This window comes from Carassius gibelio, chromosome B8, assembly GCF_023724105.1.
Source record: "Carassius gibelio isolate Cgi1373 ecotype wild population from Czech Republic chromosome B8, carGib1.2-hapl.c, whole genome shotgun sequence".
In the NCBI taxonomy this organism is placed as follows: Eukaryota; Metazoa; Chordata; class Actinopteri; order Cypriniformes; family Cyprinidae; genus Carassius; species Carassius gibelio.
The window spans coordinates 24764816-24787315 of NC_068403.1; the positions used below are offsets into that span (position 1 = coordinate 24764816).

Sequence of the window (22500 nt, forward strand, 5' to 3'; positions counted from 1 at the left end):
TCTAGTGTTCTTGCACTTACAATGTAAATGCACGTCTTACTGTATCCCACCCATTAGCACAAACAATAAAATAGTTGCCTTGGAAACCACATATAGCTGCCTGGAGTCAAACTAAAATCCCATTTCCAATATGCGTTTATATTTAGAATATTCTCTCAAAGGGAGCTGTGTATCAGATGCCTTTTAGAAACCTTGCTTAATTTCCTCCAGGCGTTTTTCTGCTTTGAAATCGTAGCGTTCTTTGCAATGTACAACTTTGGGAGAGTGGCAGAGAAATGGGCAGCCTCTTGAATGCAGTGCTGTGTGTGAGCGAGTGTTTCTGATGGTTTGTGCTCGTATGTCAGTCGGAGAGTGTGTGTTTGGGTGTAAGCGTATGCGTGATTGGTGTCTATGGTTGTGTGAGTGTTCCTCTGCAGATTCTTGGCAGTGCGAGTGTGCTGAATGTTTGGCAGTGTTCAGGATTAGCATGATTATCGAGTAGTCTCTGTTCTCTTACATATATTATCTGCCTGTGCCGATCACTCAGCTTACCCAACCAGCCGTGTCTCCATCTAGCAGAAAAAAACAGTCCATCTGTGCCATTTGCTTTTTTGTTGCACACTTTTATAATGCCAGATTTATTGCAACATGCTATTCATGCAGTTTTATCTCAAGCAAATCACAGCTACTTTTACATTTGCTTTGATCATAAGAAATCATAGAAAATTGATTTTAATATCGTGCATTCTAGTATGGATTTTATATATGGGGGAATGGCATTAGGAAATGTCTAAAGCTAAATTTATTTTTATTTTAGTATAATTTTTTCTAAAATTAAATTGTGATAGGCTATATATATAATATTGTTGTTAATATATTTATTGCTTATTATTATAACATCACTGGCTTGCAGTTCCAAAAAAATGCGTAATAATATTAAGCAATTCATTTTAATTAAGATTAAATAATATATATAAATATATATTAAATATATATAAAATGTTTCTTTTCTTCTTTTTCTTCTTCTTCTTTTTTTTTTTTGTATTTTTTTTTTTTTTTTGACTCAATAACAAGTGGCCAACATGCATTTTTATCTTTTGTGAGATAAATTAACTTTAAAAATGTTTTGCTAGAAATATAGATTTAACCATCATTTAAGCTAATTTGCTGCATTTCTTTTATTCAGTTTCCCCCATCAGGGCCTTATCATTTTATTTCTATCTGTTTCTTTTTAAATTTTCTTCTTTTTTATATGTGTTTTTAGAGCAAGACGTACACTATTTAAAAGAGAGAGAGAGAGAGAGAATCAGTGTCAATAGATAAAGAGAGGAGATACATAATAATATTGAAAATAATCAGAATATAATGAAGTAAATAAATAGATTGTAAAGAAGAGTTCATTGAAACTGTCTTGTGCGTGCCATTTGCATGTTTCTTGTACTTACAGTAATCTGCAGTCTTCTTTCTACTGAATTAATTCTTTAAATCCTGTAATTGTGCAGTAACCTTTAAACTGTTCAAACTGGTCGTTAACTGTTTTCAGAGCCCAAAATGAATGTTTTTGGGATACTGGTGAGATTCCCCACAGTACACTCTAAAATTCATCACGACCAAAATCTAATTAATGCTCTACTAGGTCATACCTAATTGAAGCCAGATTAAACATGACTTATTAAAAGTTATAAAAAGATAGACTTGCTAAGATATCTGTGCATATTGCAAATGTTCATAATGAGGTTTAGTAGTTGTAATTTACATTGTTAGGATAACTGTAAATTAAGTTTCTTTTAAGTATGTGCAGAAATAGGCAAGATATGCGGTGGAGGACAACACTTGTTGGTCAGGTAGAGACTCGTGTGTGCAGGATGGAGGAGAATGTGTTCTCACACTAAGCAGTCTTAAATGTCCCAGAGCGTGTTTGATCCCCAAAGCCTGGTTCGTTTGACTAGTGTAATCGTTCCATTAACAGTCCCTGACTCGGTTGGAAGAGGTGGGCAAGAGCACGGTTCAGCTATATATAGATCAGTGAGTGTGAGCGCTAACCGCAACAGAGCGCAGATCGTATGATTAAGGCTGGACGATTAATCGAAAAATAATCCAAACCGAAATTCATAACCTCTAACCGATGTAATTTTCCCATGTCGGTTAATTTGTTTTTTTAATCCTGTTAACCCTTCCCCCTTAAAAGCATACTAGCGCGTGTGTAACCACATGACTCTGCTCTCCAGTCAGTGGCATAAAAGCAAAGCGGTGTAAGTGGTGAGCCTTGCGTCTTCACTAAACTTTGTCAGTTTGTATTTGTTTTATGGTTTGGACATTCAAGCGATTAGAGGAACAGATGTGTATTCTTATATCGAGCTCCCATGTTCGCACAGCTGCATTGTGGCACGAACACTCATATAAACAGGAGCTATGAAGATCGCACGCACAGAGGAACACCGAAACTAGTTGTCAGCGCTGTCCTGTGATTTATCACTAAAGTAGCTTAGAATCTCAAAAATTATTATAGCATGTTTGTGTGCAGCGCACATGAAGCAGAAGCACGTGCACAGAAAGCAGCGGTCGGCGGTCGCACTGTGGGTTCCCAGTTTGTGTCCATTCTCAGACTGTTCTGTGTATTTTAACTGTAGAAAAGGTGGTTCCGAGTCGGAACTACGACACAGAAAACTACATCAGTATTAGTGGTGGAAATTATGATTCTTTCTAGAGATCCGTTCATTTTCAGTTCGTTCATCAAAATGATTCGTTCAGAATCGTTCACTGATTCATTCAAAAAAATGAATCTTCGAATCTGAAACTTTCTTCGTATTACACAAAATAAGCCAGCAGGTGGCAAAATAGTGTATTATGTGTTATGTCTTAAGTCAACGAACGTATTCATTAGTTACAAAAACTGATCTGGCTTTATTAAAATGTGTGTATAATCGCATTCAATATATAAAGTCTAATTAAGTTGTTCAGATGAACAAAGCACAAGGTTTTCTTGCCTAATTAGCATTTTAATTGTTTAGTCAGACAGTTTGTATATTATATATTCACATTCATAAATCGGTTGGTAAATATCAAAACAAACATATGAGTACAGTACCTATAACTGCGCTTTGCATTTTTGCGAGATTGACATGCTAAATGGCAGATTAACCCGGTTTACTCTCATTCATTTCGTTCACGAACGAGATAATGTACTAGTTCATTTCATTCACGAACTACATGTGTGTATTAGTTCAGTCATTTCATTCACGAACGAGATGTATCATTCAACTCGTGCACAAACGACATGTGTGCCAGTTCAGTCATTTCATTCACGAACGAGATGTATCAGCTCATTCAACTCATTCACGAATGACATGGGTACCAGTTCAGTCATTTCGTTCACGAATTATAAGATCTCTAGATCTAGTTCAGACTCATATGAAACTCGTTCATTGAAGGGCGTATTCGTTCACTACATTCAACAAATCACATACTCTGTCACATCTCCTACTCGAAGGCTATTGGCTCGAGGTTAAGTAATTCTTTGACAGGATGAAATACTTGTTACCCGGTTCACCGTGCTGTGCATGCGCTGCTTATAGCGCCGCACTGCTGTGGAGGGAGGAACTTCACTGAACGAGAAATATGAGTCAGTGGATAGCGTGAATGAGAACGATTCGTTCACCTAAAAGATTCGTTCAAAAAGAACGATTCGTTCACGAACGACACATCACTAATCAGTATATCATCATAAACGCAGCCGTTTTTGTCTTACGTGAACATTAACAGATGAGGAAGAAAACACACATATGCAGTATTTTTGATACAACAGCCTAATAAACTCACTGCCTGTCATTAATGTTAATCAAAGAACAAAAGAAAATCATTCACTGATCTTGACTGAATATATTTAATAACTTTACTGGATTAATCTTTATATTATTTAAAAAAAGAAAACTATGCAGTGTTTTTAAAATTTTAATTACAGTTTCTGTATCTGAAATTTAGTTTAGTTGTATTTATTTATGATATTGCTAATTGATTTGTTTGTTTCTTTCTTATTACTATATTACTTGTCTTTAACACTTTAATATTTGAAATTTATATAAATCTAGCTGTTTTTGCTATGGTATATATTTTTTTATCACAGGCAAAATTCCGATTTTTTCTGCTGATTTTTGCTCATGTAAATCAGCTGCAACAGAATGCTTTGTAAAAATATTTGACATCTAAATGTTTGACTTAATTTTTTTTATATTGGATTTTTAATCTTATTGGAATCAATACTAGGAATCGATAAGAATCGGAATCGATCAAATTCAAACCATACCCAACCCTAGTAAGAAATGTTACGAACATGGATAAAATAACTGCTGATAGTCAATCATATTTACAGTACAAACCTTGGCAAAAAAAAAAACGAAACAAAATAATATATTACAAATAATTGATTTTTAGGCCATAACCTACTTATGATACGTGCTGAATGATTGCGTGAATATTGCTGAGCAGCAAAAGCGATAGATCTGTAAAGCAATATATTGTGAGAGGGCTGTGTGGTACTGTGTCACATACGACTCAAAATAATAAAGCACAAAGTTAACAAAATGATGCATTCCACTGTGCTGAGCGAGAGTGCTTTTCTGCTGTCTTCACGTGCTATCAGAAACTTCCTATTTCCCATTTATAAAGTCATGATTACGAACTTGTTGCCTTTTCTGTTAAAAATAACCGTGGACATTGTTTTGTGAATGTTGATGCTTAGCCTAAATAATTTGATCGGGAGCATCCCCTCCTGTGACCCATGGTTTGACTTTACAGTATGTGTATTCAGAGCCAGTGAGCAACAGACTTTCATAATAATAAAAAAAAACGAAATCAGCAGCGCGTTTATATGAGAAGTGACAGAGCGGCTTGGAATAAAGGTAAATTCTGTGAAAAATGTGTTTTATTCAAAACGAATCATTAACACGTTAGACTGCACCCCAAAAACACAATCAAGCCTAGAAAAAATAAACAGTCAACCACCCTATTAAAAACTACACTTTTTTTCTGGAAGACCTATCAATTCATATCATCATGTGACCATGATAATATCGCGATATCAAAATATTGATAACATTGTTACATTCCTACAGATGTCTTTCAAGTAACTATTAAAGCAACACATTACTTTTAAATTTACATTTACATTGAAATATCTGAGTTACTTTTTCAAATAGCCATTTATTCACTGACCTGTCCCTGTGGGAGTGAGGTGCAGCTTCCTTCTGCCTGAGGCTTATTAATTTACCTTTTGGTATGATAGGGTCTTTACAGTTGCCAAAAATATAACATTTTGTTTTTTTGGTTTTATCCAACCTGAGCCTAGGTGACAAAAAGTAGGCTAATACAAATTGCATGTAACGCATTACTTTCTAAGTATTTACAGTAATACTTTTTATGGAGTAACGCATACCTTTCCGCAACACTGATGACAATCATATGTTCTTATGTGTGACTTAAGTGTCCAATGCTTTTTAGGTTACTGTACAGTGATATGTGCATTGTAAATACTTGTCATCTTGCATTAATCATTTAAAGCTGCAAAGTGGTTATAATAAAATTATAAACAACAGTTTATTTTTTCCCCTCTGATTAAAAACACAAATAAAATGTCCACTTGACATGGTTCAGTTTTTCTGTTGTAGATGCGACCTCTCTGGTTTAGTAACACTAGTGTTGGATCAGCAATAGTGTAAACAAGCTTGTGTAAATTTTGTACGGAGGCCACATTCAAGCTCTCAGGCCTCTGCCAAGCACTGGAACTATGATCAGATCACATGGGCACACAGAGACAATCAACATAAAGGTGTTAATGTACTTTTTTAACAAAAGAACAATATTTCACATTGCTCTGTGATTTTTATCGCTCTTGAATCTGTTATTTCGCTTTCTTATCATAGTCCAGATGGTGTCTTCTCTACTGGATCTGTTTGAGAACTGTGTGTTAATAATAAATTGGCTTTGATTTTCCTGAAGTATCTCAGTGTTGTGTTCTTAACAACAATATCCACTATTCATTTTTCCCCCTCAGAAAGTGTATGCATGTGTGTGAGGCTGTGTGGGCTACAGAATGGGATAAATATAGTTGTCTTAGGGCTGGAGGGTGAGGTTAGCCCTTGGGAGAGGCAGAGAATCTTAAATAAAGCAGTCTGAGTGAGGAAAAGACAAAGAGAGAGTTTGCATATGTGATGCATGTATGAATGTTTTCAAGGCGAGTTTCACCATGTGTTTTGTAAGAACTAAATATGCTATATGTACTTGTGCCATTAGATGTCCATAATAAAGAGATTTCTCCGCACATTGGATGTAAAAAATTATGTCCAAACTATTGATAGAATGCTGAAATTTAACTACAGAATATAAACAGAATAAGATATATGCATTACCGGTCAAAAGTTTGCAATAAATATATAGGTCCATGTATGTATGTATGTATGTGTATGTACATGTTAATATATACTATTACCATCAGGATTGGACTGTCTTTGTTGTGTTTCACCCTAAGCTGCCCTTATTTGGTCGTTCCTGTTCCTGTCCTCGTTGTCTCTTAATTAAGCATTCTGTTGACCTGTGTTCCTCCTAATTGCCTTGTTAAGTCATGTATTTAGTCCCAGTCTGTGTGTTCCTCCTTGGTCAGGTCTACCAGTTGTTTGTGTATTCTCCTTCCCTACTAAGTGTGGATTTACCCTGTGTGTTGGATATAATAAATGATGGTTTTGTTTATCCATGGCTCCATCGTTTACTTCCGGCAGTGTATTATGACAGAAGACCCGACCTAAAAAGTGATATTTGGTTGTTTCTCCCATTTTTGTTTTCAATGACACTACTGGACTGAGCTGGAGGGAAGCAATCATGCAGTGTCTGGAGAATGTCTATGCCGATCCAGAACATGGCCAGACCAAGACCCCAGCCCACCATCTCCCCTACTACTCAAAGCTAAAGCCCAGGCCCAATGATGACCGAGAACTAGAGCCCATCGCAGCCTGATGAGACATTGCATTGGAGTGTGACAGAGCTGAGGCTCGCCACACAGCAAGAGCCTCACGGATCGTCGGACAAGGTGCCGTCTGGGGAAAAAGCCGTGGACAGAGAATTGAGGAGAGGAGCCCAGTGTACCATGGCTGAGGGTGAGCTGAAAAAGATTTGGGAGAATGCCCAGAGAAAGTTCCTGTTCCCATGTCTAGCCCAGAGAAGGCTCCTGTTCCCATGTCCAGCCTTGAGAGGGCTACTGGTCCCAAGTTAATCCTGGAGGCTCACAAATGCTTGCCCACCCACCCTCTCCTGCCTCCATCACCGCTGTCATCTGGCAGCCCCTCTGCTCGCTCTCAGCCCACCATCAATACGGTGCAAGGTCCGCAGTACTGCCATCCTCAATCATCACAGTGTCTTCAGAATCCCTGGTCTCCGCCTGCAGCCTCTGATACCCAAACTCCACCTCGGCCCGGTTGACGCAGTGGCTCCACCATGGCTCCCTGCTCCTCTCTGCAGTGCCCCATCAATCCATCGGCTCCACTGGGCTCCCTCGTTCCTCTGGCTCTGCTTTGGTCTGCCGTAAACCTTCAATCACCTGGGTACTCCACTCCTCTGGCTGTGCCTCGTCCCTCTGTCCCTCTTGCTCAGTCAGGCTCCTCCATCCCTTTGGCTCTTCCTTGATCGTCTGTCGCTCCGGCTTCACCACTTCCTTCTGGATCCCTGCCTCCGCCTCAGTCTCCTTTGCCCTCTGGATCCTCCCTATCACCCTGGCTCATCGGCTCTCTGTCTTCTCCTGGGGCTCCTCCACCACCTGCTCCACCGCTGTTGGTCGCCCCCCTGAGTCATCAACCCTTCCTCCTCCATGGCTCCTCCCTCCATCGGCTCCACCGTGGGTCACCATTATGGCTGTGGCCTGGGTTCCACCTGTGCCACATGTTCCAAGTCCCTCCTGTCATCTGCCTGGTTCCTTCCTTAATGTCAAGATTTGACTGTCTTAGTTGTTTCTCTCCCTCATGTACATTGAATTTATCATGTACATGAGGGAAAAAACAACTAAGACAGTCAAATGTTGACATTAGAACCATAGAACCAACAGAGTGAGGGACGGGTAGGTATTTAGTCGTTCCTGTTCCTGTCCTCGTTGTCTCTTAATTATACATTCTGTTCACCTGTGTTCCTCCCAATTGCCTTGTTAAGTCATGTATTTAGTTCCTGTTTTTGCATTCATCCTTTGTTGTGTCTACCAGCTGTGTATGTGTCTTCCTTCCCTTCCAAGTGTGGATTTACCCCGTGTGTTGGATTTAATAAATCACTTTTTTTTTTGTATCCATGTCTTCTTTGTTTCTTCTTGCAGCGTATCATGACAATTACACATTTTCCCTCTTTCTCCACCTACCCTATATGACTTTATACCGTCCATTCTGTTTTTTCAGGCTGAAAACATGTTTGTTTCTGCATTATTAACTCTTCACTGTGGCATCTCTAATGCTGATTGCTCTGTGCGTCCACTCCTGCCCCTGCCATGCCATGTTAGTTAGTAAGAGACGAATAGCTGAACAAACACTTAAGGAACCACACTCATGTCACCCACAGCCATTCAGTAATAACTGTAATCACTTTTTGACGTGCTGTGTTTGCATCTCTAGAGCCTTTTTGCGCAAGATGATATGAAGTTCAGGTTATAGCGGTGGGTGGTGGCCTGGCAGGAGCTCTGCTTATGAGAGCCCATGACCATTCAGTCTATCCCACACACGCGCACACACACACACACACAAATGAGCATTTGCAAATGCTAAATTCAAGCATACATGCTGTGTACAATCTGCAACTGTCTTTGTAAATGTGGACAATATGTCTGACTGTCGTACATGACATCAGGGTTTTTGTTCCTCAACAGTAAACATGGTATTTTGGGAATGGATTATAGAATAGTTAAAGCTCAAGACTGGATATCTGTAACGTGGTTCACTATAAAGAAGTGAACCTTTGAATATTTGCTATGTTGCCAACCTGTAAGAAATCCTTTGAGGAATTGAAAAGAAGAGATGCTCTTGTCCTTCAAGAACTTTTATGTGAAGCATAGAACATAATTTTAAATTTTTTGAGTTTTTTTTGAGAATTTTTAAGTCTTTTTTGCAGTAGCTCTCAATTTTGATTGACACTTTTAGATGCCTAAACTTATTATAGGCAAAAAACAAAAACAAAAATCAAACAAACAATAGCATTTAGAATTAATAGCAGCAATAGCATTGATTTCACACCTGGAATAACATGTTTTGTTGTGATAATTTTAAATAATTGCAAATTAAATTTGACATCTGTGATTAATTACGGTTTAACACTTTGATGGATCCAATGTAATTTTACAGTACAAAACTTGTGGAAAATAATAAGTTATCTTAAAATTTGAAGTGAAAAACTGTACAGAATTCACATGATTCATTATTGATTTGATGTTTTTCATTAAAAATAACTGTTTCTTGTTAGTCTTTTGTTATCAGCTTTGTACATTAGAGTAATGTTCAAATTAATGTTTATTACATTTATTTATTTAAGCTTGTGAAAAAGCTATTTATGATGAGCTTTGAGTTTACATGTGGTTTTTTTCATTTCCACCTGTTTTTTTCAGATGGTTGTTGTTAGTGGATTAGTAGACAAATACTGATTTTTTTTGTATATAAATATTATTTTACTTGTTTTTTTTTACTGTACATTCAACTCTAGTAAAATGCTTTACTTTATTAAATTTTATTTTAATACTATGTAGAACTTGAAGCTTAATTAAGCTTTTTTTGTAAAATTTCTGGCAATCACAGCTGCTATTTTAGAATTTTTTTTTTACTTTTTTTGTTTTCAAACCTTTTTACCTTTTTAGTGTCTGTCTTAATGTTTCAGTGTTTTTTTTTTTTTTTTGTCATTGTATCAAAAAGAGTTCTATACAGATTCCTAGAAAATAATAATAATAATGTGTTGCTGAAACACCAGTCCTGGTTGTAAAATTTAATTGATATTTAAGATATAAATGAGAATAAATATAGATCTAGATTGTTGAACTAAGTGGACTACAATTTTTATAGTTATAAGTAGCCAGTGTTTCACTTTCAATAGATGAAGCTCGTCCTGTGTCTTGGTTTTATTTTTGAATCACTCATTAGGCAAAGATATCTGAAGGTACAGACCAACAAAGACCGTATGCAACATCTTTCCTAACCCTAAATGTTCTTTGTGTGTGTGTGTGTGTGTGTGTGTGTGTGTGTGTGTGTGTGTGTGTGTGTGTGTGTGTGTGAGAGAGAGAGAGAGAGAAATGAGGTCAGAGCAAAACAGAGGTGTTCAAGTGTGTGTGTGTGTGTGTTTCCTGTCCCAGTTTAATCAGCATTTCCACTGTCCTTTTTTCCACCACAGACTGGATTCAATTACTGCCCCTGCTCTGACCTCAAACCCCTTTGACCCCTGAGAAAAGCCCCATCCCATTCCCTCTCCCGATAGCAGCCCAAACCAACCCTCCTCTCCAAACCTGTGCTTTACTCCTCTGTCCACTTCTTTTGTCTTTTCTTCTTCTGTCCTTTTGCATCCCTTTGTCTTTTTTCCAATACTGTTCACTTCATTTTCCCCTATCTTGTCTCCAAACCTGATAAACTCTCCTGTTTGCAAGTGTCCTCAGGTGGTCTCTGTACTGCTCCCTAATTTTCAGTGCTGTGTCATGATTAAGTCAAGACTGAGCCAAAAATAAATGTGCAGAAGGAATACTGTGACATTAATGAAAAAGTTTATCAATAACTGAGTGCTTTTTACAAAACGGCATGATAGTAAAGGATACGAAGAGAATATTGCTTGTTACATTTCAATGCTGAGCACTGTCAGTCTTGCCAACACAGTCTACTGACAATTCATAACTATTTTATGTTTAGGCCAATTGGTGGCAAATTTATAATAATATAAAGTATTGCAGGTCAATGCTTGGTGCATCATTGTCCTTTGTGTTCACAATTTACTGATACAGTACATATAATGGAGAACTAGATAGTTGATTAACACATGCACAATGGAATGTAGAATATTTGTTATTCCATTCGTCTCAGCTCTTTTGGGAATCATTGGCACATTTTAACGATCAACTTTAAATCTATAATACCAAAATACGCTTTCTTGGTTTGCTAGGATTTAAGATCTTGGAAACTTTTTCCACCATTTGTTAGATGTAATTGTTCTCCATTTTTGAGATCAGTATTCATCTGGTGCTCTTTTTAATGGGCCAATTTCCCCTGTATTTACTCATTGATCGGCTAACCTTGCGCTAAGCTACAGTCGATGATCCTTAAGCCTTAATCACAACACAGATACCTGTTAATTACCCACCCAGTTCAAGTGTTTTCACTGCTTAAAGAGGGATTTGGGATTGATTGTGTTGTGTTAGCTGCGGGTCCCAAGTGTGTGTTTGTGTGTGTTTATGGAGAGAGAGGGAAGGATAAAGCAGAATGGATATTTATAGGCTTTTGAATGTTCAACGTGGCTTGGTATCGGGTCAGGGATAAACCATGAACTTCTAAACTCACAATGGGGCCTTGATTTCTCTGTACTTCTTTTCTCTCTTCATCTTAGCTACTTTGTTTTCCCATTCTTTCATTACCTACATGTTTGTCACAGCTTTTTACTGGAATAACGCCATTTCCATTAGTGTATTGGCTCATAAAAAGTAATGTGCAACTAGTGCCCAAGTGCAGAATTCAAATCGCATACTTCAAGATTGATACTTAAAGCTAACTTCCAGGCTACAGTTGCGAAAACTTTTTTAGAATAGCATATTAATTGTATGTTCTTGGTAGAAGATATTGATTTTCACTTTCACAATTGAATAAGTGAGCAATTTATCATAGTTTTGTGACTGTAACATTGCCTTGACAGCCATGGCTAAAGTCAAATGGGTCAGGCTGCATGTCTCAGACTCAACCCTACTATGTTGCATGTTTTATGTCCATGTTCGCTGTTTCAGAATCAAATGCCTTCTATCATACTACAGTCTTCAAAAGACCTCCAGGCAGGAATCAGAACCCCTGATGTGAGCTTTTATTTGTGTTCTGGTGTGATGCCAACATTTAAAACTATAAATAGTTAGGATTATCTGTAGTACTGTAAAATTCAGTTGATTTTATGGAGTAGTTAGTCTTCAAGTCTAGTGTGTATGAGGTAATGCATCTTCATTAATGAAATTTCAACCTATTTTCTACATGTGGTATAGATCATATTGTGAACAAAAAGCAACTTTGTATTAATTATGTAACAATGCACCCTGAGTTTAAAATTGATTCATGGTAAAATTGTGGGTGGAGTTTTCTATGAATGTATCTCAAGGGGAACTAAAAGACTGATGGTAAATTTTGTTTTACATTTTGCCCTAATGCATATTAAAGTAGTGTTTATAAGCGCAGCACTGCTTTGTTTAGAGCAGTAACCAAGGAAAAGTTGTATTGCGGCTGTTCCATAAGCACCACCTACTGTCAGAGAGTGCATTTGCGTTCTCAATCTTTTATCTAGCCCTAGTTGGAATAATTTCACAAAGCTAAAATAAGATCATGTTTTTTTTTTTTTTTTTCTTTAAAATAAAAAAATGTATAAGAAATTTAAATAGATTTATTTTATTTATATTATTCATGAATTATTATTTTTGGGGTATTTTTTTTTTTTAAAGTTCACTTTATTTTAGTTTATAAATGATTTGTGTTTTACACACAACAGAAACCCTAGACCGATCTCCAAATCCTGGTTTGTGACGCCAACATTTTGTTGGCCTCAAACATAGAAAACTGTGAGATCACTGATATACTGTATTTCCATACTACTGTGTTGATTTTCAATTGTTTTTCAACGTAAACTTGCCAGATGGACGTGTTTGACCATTACACTCGCATCTTGTGCATGGCACAGCATTCTTAAAGCAAATAAGTTAAACTTTTAAATATGCATTTCAAGGCTGTGCATTTATTCCCTATTCCTTTGCTGTGTCTTGTGTTTTTCAAAGCAAAAAACTGTGAACCAGCCCTTAGAGGCTACAGGAGTCCAAAATGTATGAATTCCCAGGTGCAGTTTATTATGCAACCGAACATAGCGGTAATAACTAGAAGAAAAAGCCCAAGACACCGTCCAAATACTGAAACGCACCAGGGGACTTATTTCCATTGTTGGTTAACCAGCATTATAAACCATTTTTCCCTCTAGGGACACTGTTGGTCCTTAAAATCTGAAGCATGTTAACAGCTAGGCCATGGCTCCAGCAGAGCATAATTTAAAATAATTGCGTTATAGCATAAGATACAGTATAAAACATGCTATTGTGAAATCTCTAAAAGGAAATGACAATCAAAGTGACGTGAATACGTGATTTTGAGCCACTGTCTTTCTGGAATCTTTTTTCAGGGAGTGTAAATATGTTGCTGTGGAGTGTGTGTTATTGTGTTCTGCTTGATCACTAGGACATTCTGGTCCCTACATGACTTAAGTGCATCTTAAACAAGTTTGATGCCCACCAATGATAAGAACTTGATAATGAAAGACAAATGAAAACGATTTAAATCCAAAAATAGTAAGATATGATGTTGTTTTTGAGTACACCTAGACCATACCCTGTCCCAGGTGGTGGGAGGAAGACTCCATCTCTTCACACCTTCCCTCCCTGTCCTCTCTTTCATCTGCATTTGCTTCCTCCATCTGTCTAAATGCACATTAATTATACACATACACACATATATTCTCTACCCCAGCGACACACACCCACATAATGCATGTGCTTTCTCCACATTTATTAGGGGAAACACTGAAAATAGGTCCTAATGTCAGTAGTGTATTGATGTTACAATAATATGATTGTTGAGACCAGAGTAACGAATAAAAGTTTGGATGTATTCACCATCGTGAAAGTTTTGAAACTGTACACAAAGCATGTACAGAAAAAAAAGAATGTACATTGAAGTACTCTAGACAAATTATTAAAGGAATATTCTTGCATTTAAATACAACATTAGCCCTATTAACAGTATCGGTGGCATGCTGTCATTTACCATGGAATATAATTACAACTTGTCAGGCAATTAGTAAAAAGAAATTAAAGACATTTGACACTAAAATGCACTTTACAATGAACGTTTAGCGGACAAGTGTGCAACCCTATAAATAAAAGTACACACACGCATATGTAATATGCAAGTATCAAACTGTTTTTGCAAGTAAACATTACACATACATACAATAATTCATTAAACGGTATGTACTGTATAATATAGCACACTCTTATGTCAGTGAAAAATGTAAATATATAGAATATAGTAGTGTTGTCAAAGGTATTGGTACTTCCGTTATCTGCTGATACATGCCTGCTTTTAAATGCATATTTAAAAATGTAAGTTTTGTTAGATCTCCGAGCATTTTAGCCAATCACAGATCTCCAATCTTTCAACATATCAGTCAACATATAAATTGCAATATTTGAATGACACACATGCATATATATATATATATATATATATATATATATATATATATATATATATATATATATATATATATATATATATATATATATATATATATATATATATATTATACACACACACACACACAGTGCATTCAGTCTTCAGTCCCCTACACTGGCAAAACCAGGACTCTTCCAAGAGCTGGTCATCCAGCCAAACTGATCAATTGATGAACAATGGCCTTGTTTAGACTGGTGACCAAGAACCTGATGGTCACTCTAGTTGAGCTCTATGATCATATATGCAGATGGAAAAAACCTACAGAAGGACAAACATCACTGCAACACTCCACTGATCTGGGCTTGTATGTTGGTGTGGCCAAACTCAATCCTCTCCTCAGTGAAGACAAATAAATACACACTTGGAATTTATAAAACAGCATCTAAATTACCCTACGGCTCTAAGAAATAAGATTATCTGGTCTGATGAACCTCAATTCCAATAATCATGTTTGAAGGAACCAGCTCTGCTCATCACCTGCAGAGTACTGTATCATCCCAAAAGTAAAGTGTGCTCGTAGCAGCCTCATGCTGTGGGGCTGTTTTCAGCGGCAGGGACTGGGTGACAGGTCAGGGTTGACAGAAAGCTTAATGGAGCAAAGTACAGAGATATCCTCAATGAAAACCTGTTACTCAGGACCTCAGGCAGCAAAGGAGTGGCTTAGGGACAACTCTGTGAATGTCCAAGAGTGACCCATCCAGAGACTTGACTTGAACCCTATCAAACTTCTCTGGAGAACCAAAATTTGGCTGCCCATCGGTGATCCCCATACAACCTGATGGAGCTTGGGAGTATTTGCATAGAAGAGTGGAAGAAAATCCACCAATCCGGGTGTACAAAGCTTGTTGCATTATACCCAAAAATACTCAAGGCTGTAATTGTTGCCAAAAGTGCTTCAACTAAGTACTGAATACTTATGTAAATGTGATATTTCAGTATTTTCTTAATAAATTTACAGACAATTGTAAACAATTGTAGTATCAGGCTGCAACCTCACAAAACTGAAAATTTTTTTGAAGGGGATCTGAATGACTTCTGAATGCACTGTGTGTGTGTGTGTGTGTGTGTGTGTGTGTGTGTGTGTGTGTGTGTGTGTCAAGTATTGCAATTTATATGTCAACTGATGTCAAAATAGATTTGTGCATAGTCTAAGTCTAAGTGTTAAGTGTAAGCGCAATAGATCTGCTACTTGTAATCTGAAATGTTTTGTGTTTTTTCTAGTGCTGTCGAGTGATTGATCATGATTAATAGCATCCAAAATAAAAGTTATATAAAAATATACGTTTGTGTACTGTGTATAATTATTATGTTCCATATCCCGGACGAGCCCCCAATGACGGTACAATTAAAGGTGAATGTTGTGCAACATTTATTTAAATGCTGGTTTAGCAAGTATTACTAATTATTTATTCACTTCCAAAGGTTTCATCAGCCCTTCATCACGGCCGTTTGGCTAAAAATCACATTTTCGGCAACAGGTCTGAGGAGGGTATTTAGTCTGTCCACGGGGGTCAGATCAGTGAGATCCAGTCAGGGTTTACAGTGACAGCTCGTGGAGGAGGCAGCATTGTTCTGCCTCTTTGAATATCGCCTGGAGCTGCTATCACTTAAACTTAAACATCATCCGATTATTAGGCTTACGGATGTTTGAGCTTATTGCTTTGTGTCAGGTGAGCAGAGGATTTTTAGGCTCTAGAGACCTTAGAATATCAGGGATTTTTACTTGCATGCTTTAGTTGCTTAAGCATAGGCTTGCATGATTAGTTTATTATAAATTGTCTTGAAGATACAGAGGAAATCAGAAAACTGGTTTCCTGGACTGGCAAAAATAAAACCATAAAAAATCATTTAAAAATGACTGTTTAATTTAAGACTTTTTAATATGTTTAATTTGTATTATAATTGATATTTAAATGCTTTATAATGGACCCTTATTTTTGGTTATTTCATTTTAATTTAATCTTTTTTCTTTTCTTTTTTTTCATTAATTTTATTTTCTTGTATATGCCATATGGGTTTAATTTCTACAGTGTTTCACTTTTGTCTCCGTCTCAGTCTTGATGTTGTGGGGAGGGGCTATTGTTGCATGGCAACAATCGTGATTGACAGCACTGTTTTCTTGAGAGAGGCGTATAATAATAACGCTATCATATGGTCTGGCAGATTTTGGGCTCGGCACCAGGGATGACAAATGTGCTCACGCAATAATTCAATCTGCTCTCCCAGTTCTTCAACTTTAAGGGGACTTGCGAAGATGAGTAGTTGGAGCAATTAAGTTGGTCAGTCATTGTTAATGTGTAGCACCCAAAATATGTGCCAGGTTGTTTATGGAGAAGTGTTTTTCATAAAAAAAAAAAGAAGAGAGGGAGAGAAAGTAAAGTAAACTTCGCAGACAGATTGTGATTTGGTGAATGTGTGAGAATCGAAGGTGTTCTGAGAATATCAGTAACTAATTAAAGTTTTCTTCCGTACGTCACTTAATAAAAACGCTGGGTTTTCAGGGATAGTTAAAGTAACTGATGTTTCTAAACTGATATTATATTATATTTTTATATAATGATGCTTAACTCTATAATTATTCATGTATTCATGTTTTTCACATTTATTTAAGATAAACCCCTTTCTTTCTTTCTTTCTTTCTAGGAGAAGAAATACACTCTTTTAATGGTGGATCCTGATGCTCCTAGTCGTCAGAAACCTTCTCGCTCTTACTGGAGACACTGGTTACTTGTTGACATTAAGGTAACAAAAAATCTCCCAAAAACGTCTTTGAAACGCAGATGCTGTCTCCTCCTAATTTGATGTTTTACAGACTTGTTATAACCTCTTTGACTTCATGAACGTTCTTCTTTGATATAATGAATCTTCAAGCCTGTTCATGCAAGTCAATGTATTTAATCTGAATATTACCAAGAACAAAGCCTTAAAATAAAGGTTGCTTAAAGCAGCGCTTTGGCATGGACAATCCTGGACATAATGTGCAAAGCAAAAGGTGTCAGAAACACTTTGGTGGGCAAACAATTCCTGGATCGCGTGGACCGTATCTGCACCTTCCATGTGCTTCACACTTGTGCTGCGTTTCCGATGAGTTACATAATTACTGAGTAAAAATATCATGTTAGTCATCAGCGCTCCGCTCCGGCGGGATCTAGAGGCAGATTCATCAGGCTGTGCATGGGGACGCCGTGTTTAAACAACCGGGGATGAGACACACTTTAATTGCTCAATATTAAGTCAATATTCTTTCATCCTTTCTTAATCTCACAGGCTATTTTTTTCTTGCACTTTCTTTCTCAGTTTTTTCTTGCTGTCTTCCTATTGGTTCACAGGGGAGCTGAATGATTCCAATAAAGTTTGTAACTACATCTCAGAAATATATGAAAAATGACTGATGTTACATACACAAGTTACAAAAAATTAAGTTTGTAAGAATGAATTTCCTTTCTTGAAATTCAAGTTTGATTGTGCATCAGTTCTCATTCAGACAAGGGAACTTCAGACAGGAAAGAGGAGTGCAACAGGCCTACTATGACTTTTTTTACACCTGGTTGTACTGGAAGATACATACATATATATATATATATATATATATATACATATACATATATATATATATATATATATATATACACACACACACACACACAGTACAGACCAAAAGTTTGGACACACCTTCTCATTCAAAGAGTTTTCTTTATTTTCATGACTATGAAAATTGTAGAGTCCCACTGAAGGCATCAAGGGCTATTTGAGCAAGAAGGAGAGTGATGGGGTGCTGCGCCAGATGACCTGGCCTCCACAGTCACCAGACCTGAACCCAATCCAGATGGTTTAGGTGGTGAGCTGGACCGCAGACAGAAGGCAAAAGGGCCAACAAGTGCTAAGCATCTCTCGGGGAACTCCTTCAAGACTGTTGGAAGACCATTTCAGGTGACTACCTCTTGAAGCTCATCAAGAGAATGACAAGAGTGTGCAAAGCAGTAATCAAAGCAAAAGGTGGCTACTTTGAAGAACCTACAATATGACATATTTTCAGTTGTTTCACACTTTTTTGTTATGAATATAATTCCATATATAATTCCACATGTGTTAATTCATAGTTTTGATGCCTTCAGCGTGAATCTACTATTTTCATAGTCATGAAAATAAAGAAAACTCTTTGAACGAGAAGGTGTGTCCAAACTTTTGGTCTGTACTGTACAGTGTGTGTATATATATATATATATATATATATATATATATATATATATATATATATATATATATATATATATATATATATATATATATATATATATAGTACTGTACAGTGTGTGTATGTATATATATATATATATATATATATATATATATATATATATATATATATATATATAGGGGAGGAGAAGGGATGCTGAAAGAACTAACAACAGGAAGGTAAGATTCTGGTTTTTATACCTTGGTATTCATTGGAAGATCAGATGGGCGTTTCCTCCTGAAATTGTTAAATTATTTCTAATATATTTGAGCACAAAGGACTATTTTTTTTAAATCCTTTTCCGGTCATATTTGAAACCCCAGTCCCCATTCATTTTCATTGTGTGGAAAAGAGCAGCTTGGACGTTCTACCTGATATCTCTCTTTGTGCTGCACGTAAGAAAAAAAGGCATCAACTTTCAAATGTCACATCGGTGTGTAAATGATAACTGAATTGTCTTTTTTTTTTTGGTGGACTATCCCTTTAATTGTACCTTTTTACTGTGGTTTCGTGACAGGATTTATCTATAAAATAGCACTAAGGATGATCCTACGGCTACAAAAAGCAACACTCCATCATTCAGCAGGCGTTTTCCCCCTAAATCACCAAACGGTTACATTAACTAAAAGCAGCATATGATCACAGTCCCTGAAAGCGAGGCCGTCTTCAGCGCTAGTTCAGCCCTGCCCTCCTCTCCATCTCGCAGAGAAGAGACGAGCCTCCTCCCCGTCTGGCCAGGCGACACATTGTGAATAAACAAATGTATTTCAGGTGCTCAGACAGACAACCTCTCAGTACCCTGTCACTGTGTGGGTGGTGGCATGCCGCCTGTCTGCTCCCTGATTGGCCGTCTCGTTGCGCTGTGTGTATGACGAGGAGCCGTGGTTGGTCAGAGGTTTAATGAGGCTGGTGGGAGGTGAGTAATTGCTGTGGTGACTTCCTCTAACCTCACCGAAGTTATAATAACATCCCGTGTGAATGTGTGGAATTATCTGTCCTGGAATACTCCTGGGCTTCAGACTGAAGCAGGTGCCACACAAATGAACAATTCCCCTCTCACTCCAACACCTTATTTAGAAATCTGCCCTGTAATTCCTTTTTTTAGAAATTAAATTACAACCCTGATTTGGCTTGTTACTCCCCCGTACAAGCAAACGTAATGTCTTTTGTGTATTGCATGCAAACACGATAGGAGAGCAAAAGTTGTTTTTCATTTTCACTCTTCTATCAAAACTCATGTCAGAGAACACGTTTTGGTTTCCATGCTACTCTGGTTTTGACTCATGGGATGTCAAAAAAAATTACATCTCTCTTAGTTTTTATGAGAAACTAAAAATGGAAGTGCATTAAAAAGCAAAAAAAAAAAAAAAAAACCTCATTATCTGTTGTTCACCTATAATGAACTTCAGTGTGTAATTTAACGCAGTTATTCCTGTATAGGTATCGCTGCTTTTGTTTTTAGCGATGTATAAACCTTTTTCTGTGTTGGCAGAATAATAGAACAGCTTTATTAGTTATTGAAAATGATTTCAGGTAATGTAGTTTTACTTAAATTAGACTTCTGCTGCAATTTGAGTATATGATTATATTTCTTGGAAAATGTCAATTAGATCTGACTATAGTTTTGGTGCTATTGTTGTTTTTTTATCACAATGGAAGTGCTTCATATTCAGTACCTTAATTCTGTATTTCCTGTTTATGTCCACTTTATGAACTCCAAACTCATTTACATTTATAAAATTAGAAGTGACACAAGTGACAATTTGTCATAGAGCAAACAATATTCACAGTATACAATGCCACGTTTATTAGAAAGCTACAGTACATTAGGAATAAAGGTAGAGCAGAGGAGAAATGCAAAGAAGAGAAAGAAGAGGTAAGTGCATTGGTTTTAAGGGTTTTTAGGGTAGTTAAGTGTTGGCAGAAAAGGTGTCCTCAGCTGCTTCTTGAAAGATCTGATGATCTCAGTAGTTCAGTTTGAGGTTGGCAGCTCATTCCACCAGAGAAGAACAGAGAGAGAGAAAGTTTTGGAAAAGTGTCATTAGCTGTGTTTCTACTACCCTTCAAATTGTGCAAATTTAAACTCATTTAAATGGAAACGTGTCTATTTCGCAAACTCCCATATATAAATTTAATATGGGATTTTTGCAATTTTTAGGTCAAATGATGTACATAAAAACGTAAAATACTTCAACGTACTATAACCTTCAAGAAACACTTCATACGTTCATCCGATCTCAAGTATAAAGGGCTTCCCTTGCCATAAATGTTTTTATAACTCCTTATTTACACTGCATTACAGCTCCAACATGGCTACCAGAGCTGATCGCGGCCACTCTAGTCATTGCTCTGTATACCAGCCGCACCGCGGCATGTCTTAGAAGTGTCACAGAAGCGCCTCTTCACATTACTTCTGTAAAGATACACGCATACGTCTCCATCGATTAAATATAATGCTACATAACCCTGCTAAAATCCATTGTCATGACTTATTGTGAGAGGAAAAAAAAAGACGTTTAGTTGCATAACATCGGTCGATAGAAACGCCGTCTTTTTTTATCAACATTTGTGTGATCAGGAGTTTTATATTAGTGTGAAAAAGATTTCGGTATGGTAACGTTAACCAATAGCAAGACATTGACATCTGTGCTTCATGCATCATGCATTGCTACACTATTGACATTCAAATAGCATTTTTTTAATCCACAAAATGTATTTCTTTTGGAATGTTTTGTTTTGTTTTGTTTTGCACCTTTTGTGGTTAGACCATTTTGCTTGGACAGACAATAAAATAGCCAGATAAAACCTTTTAGGCTTGCATTGAATGAAAATGTATTCAAAACCATCTTAGCAACCACTCAGAAATGCTCTAGCAACTACTTTAAACATCCTAGCATAATGGCAGCGACTTTTGCGTGGACAAGCAGCATCTATTTTCAAATCTCATTCATTCATTGATTCATTCACCTCCTCTGGCTGACATACAATTATTTATGCATTCTCTTGGATGCAATGTCTTATACAATCCTGTGTTAATTAGTGATTTTGTCATCAATGCTCATACAAGTTTTGCCTCAACCTTTGTCCATCTGAAGGAGGTATTTCTAACACTTTATTGGAACCATATTTAGTTTGTCATTTCCTCTGTTTGGCAGCATGTGTGCAGATGGACCCTTCCTCCCGTACCGCTGCCAACTCACCACTCGCAGTCAGTCGCCATCTCCAGTCACCACTCGAGATTTCTGGCACTCGACGCAAACCAGAGAGCCCACTCCACACATTTGTGTCATTGTGCGGAGCGTTTCTCCTACAGTAACACATCATCGTATGCTCTTCGGCTCTTCATCCAACAGTTACCATGCAACCGGTCTGCACTCGGGCACTTGAACTGTTCCTAGCTCAGGCCTGACCAGTCCTGCTTTTCTCCTACCAGCCATTGCTGCCTCTCAAGATCTTGTTAACTGTTGTCTGGGACTTGCATTGCAATTCAAGGGTTCTTGACTAGCGTGACTGACTCAAAAGTGCAAGGCTTTGGACTGCCATTGTGTGTACAAGATCATTATTATATTTCTTGTAGCGTTCCACTTTATCACAATTTTTTTCACTTTTCAGTACAAGCCACATCTCTCAGTCTGCAAAACTATATGCTTGTTAAAGCAAGCATCTCAAAAACTATTGCCTATACTTAACCTTAAATATTATATTGAAAATATTAAAATGAATGACCACTTGAATCATGTGGAGACACGCCCGTTTTTTTTTTTTTTTACA

The 22500-nt window shown here is 37.1% G+C and overlaps 1 protein-coding gene across 1 annotated transcript in view; it reads left to right on the plus strand.

The window, feature by feature from the left end:
* The window catches only part of LOC127962859 (phosphatidylethanolamine-binding protein 4), a 96992-nt gene that overhangs the window by 25123 nt on the left and 49369 nt on the right, over positions 1 to 22500 (plus strand). Inside the window, exon 4 of the mRNA XM_052562456.1 lies at positions 17136 to 17234. Coding sequence (XP_052418416.1) covers positions 17136 to 17234 — 99 coding nt within the window. The remainder of the gene's footprint in view (positions 1 to 17135; positions 17235 to 22500) is intronic.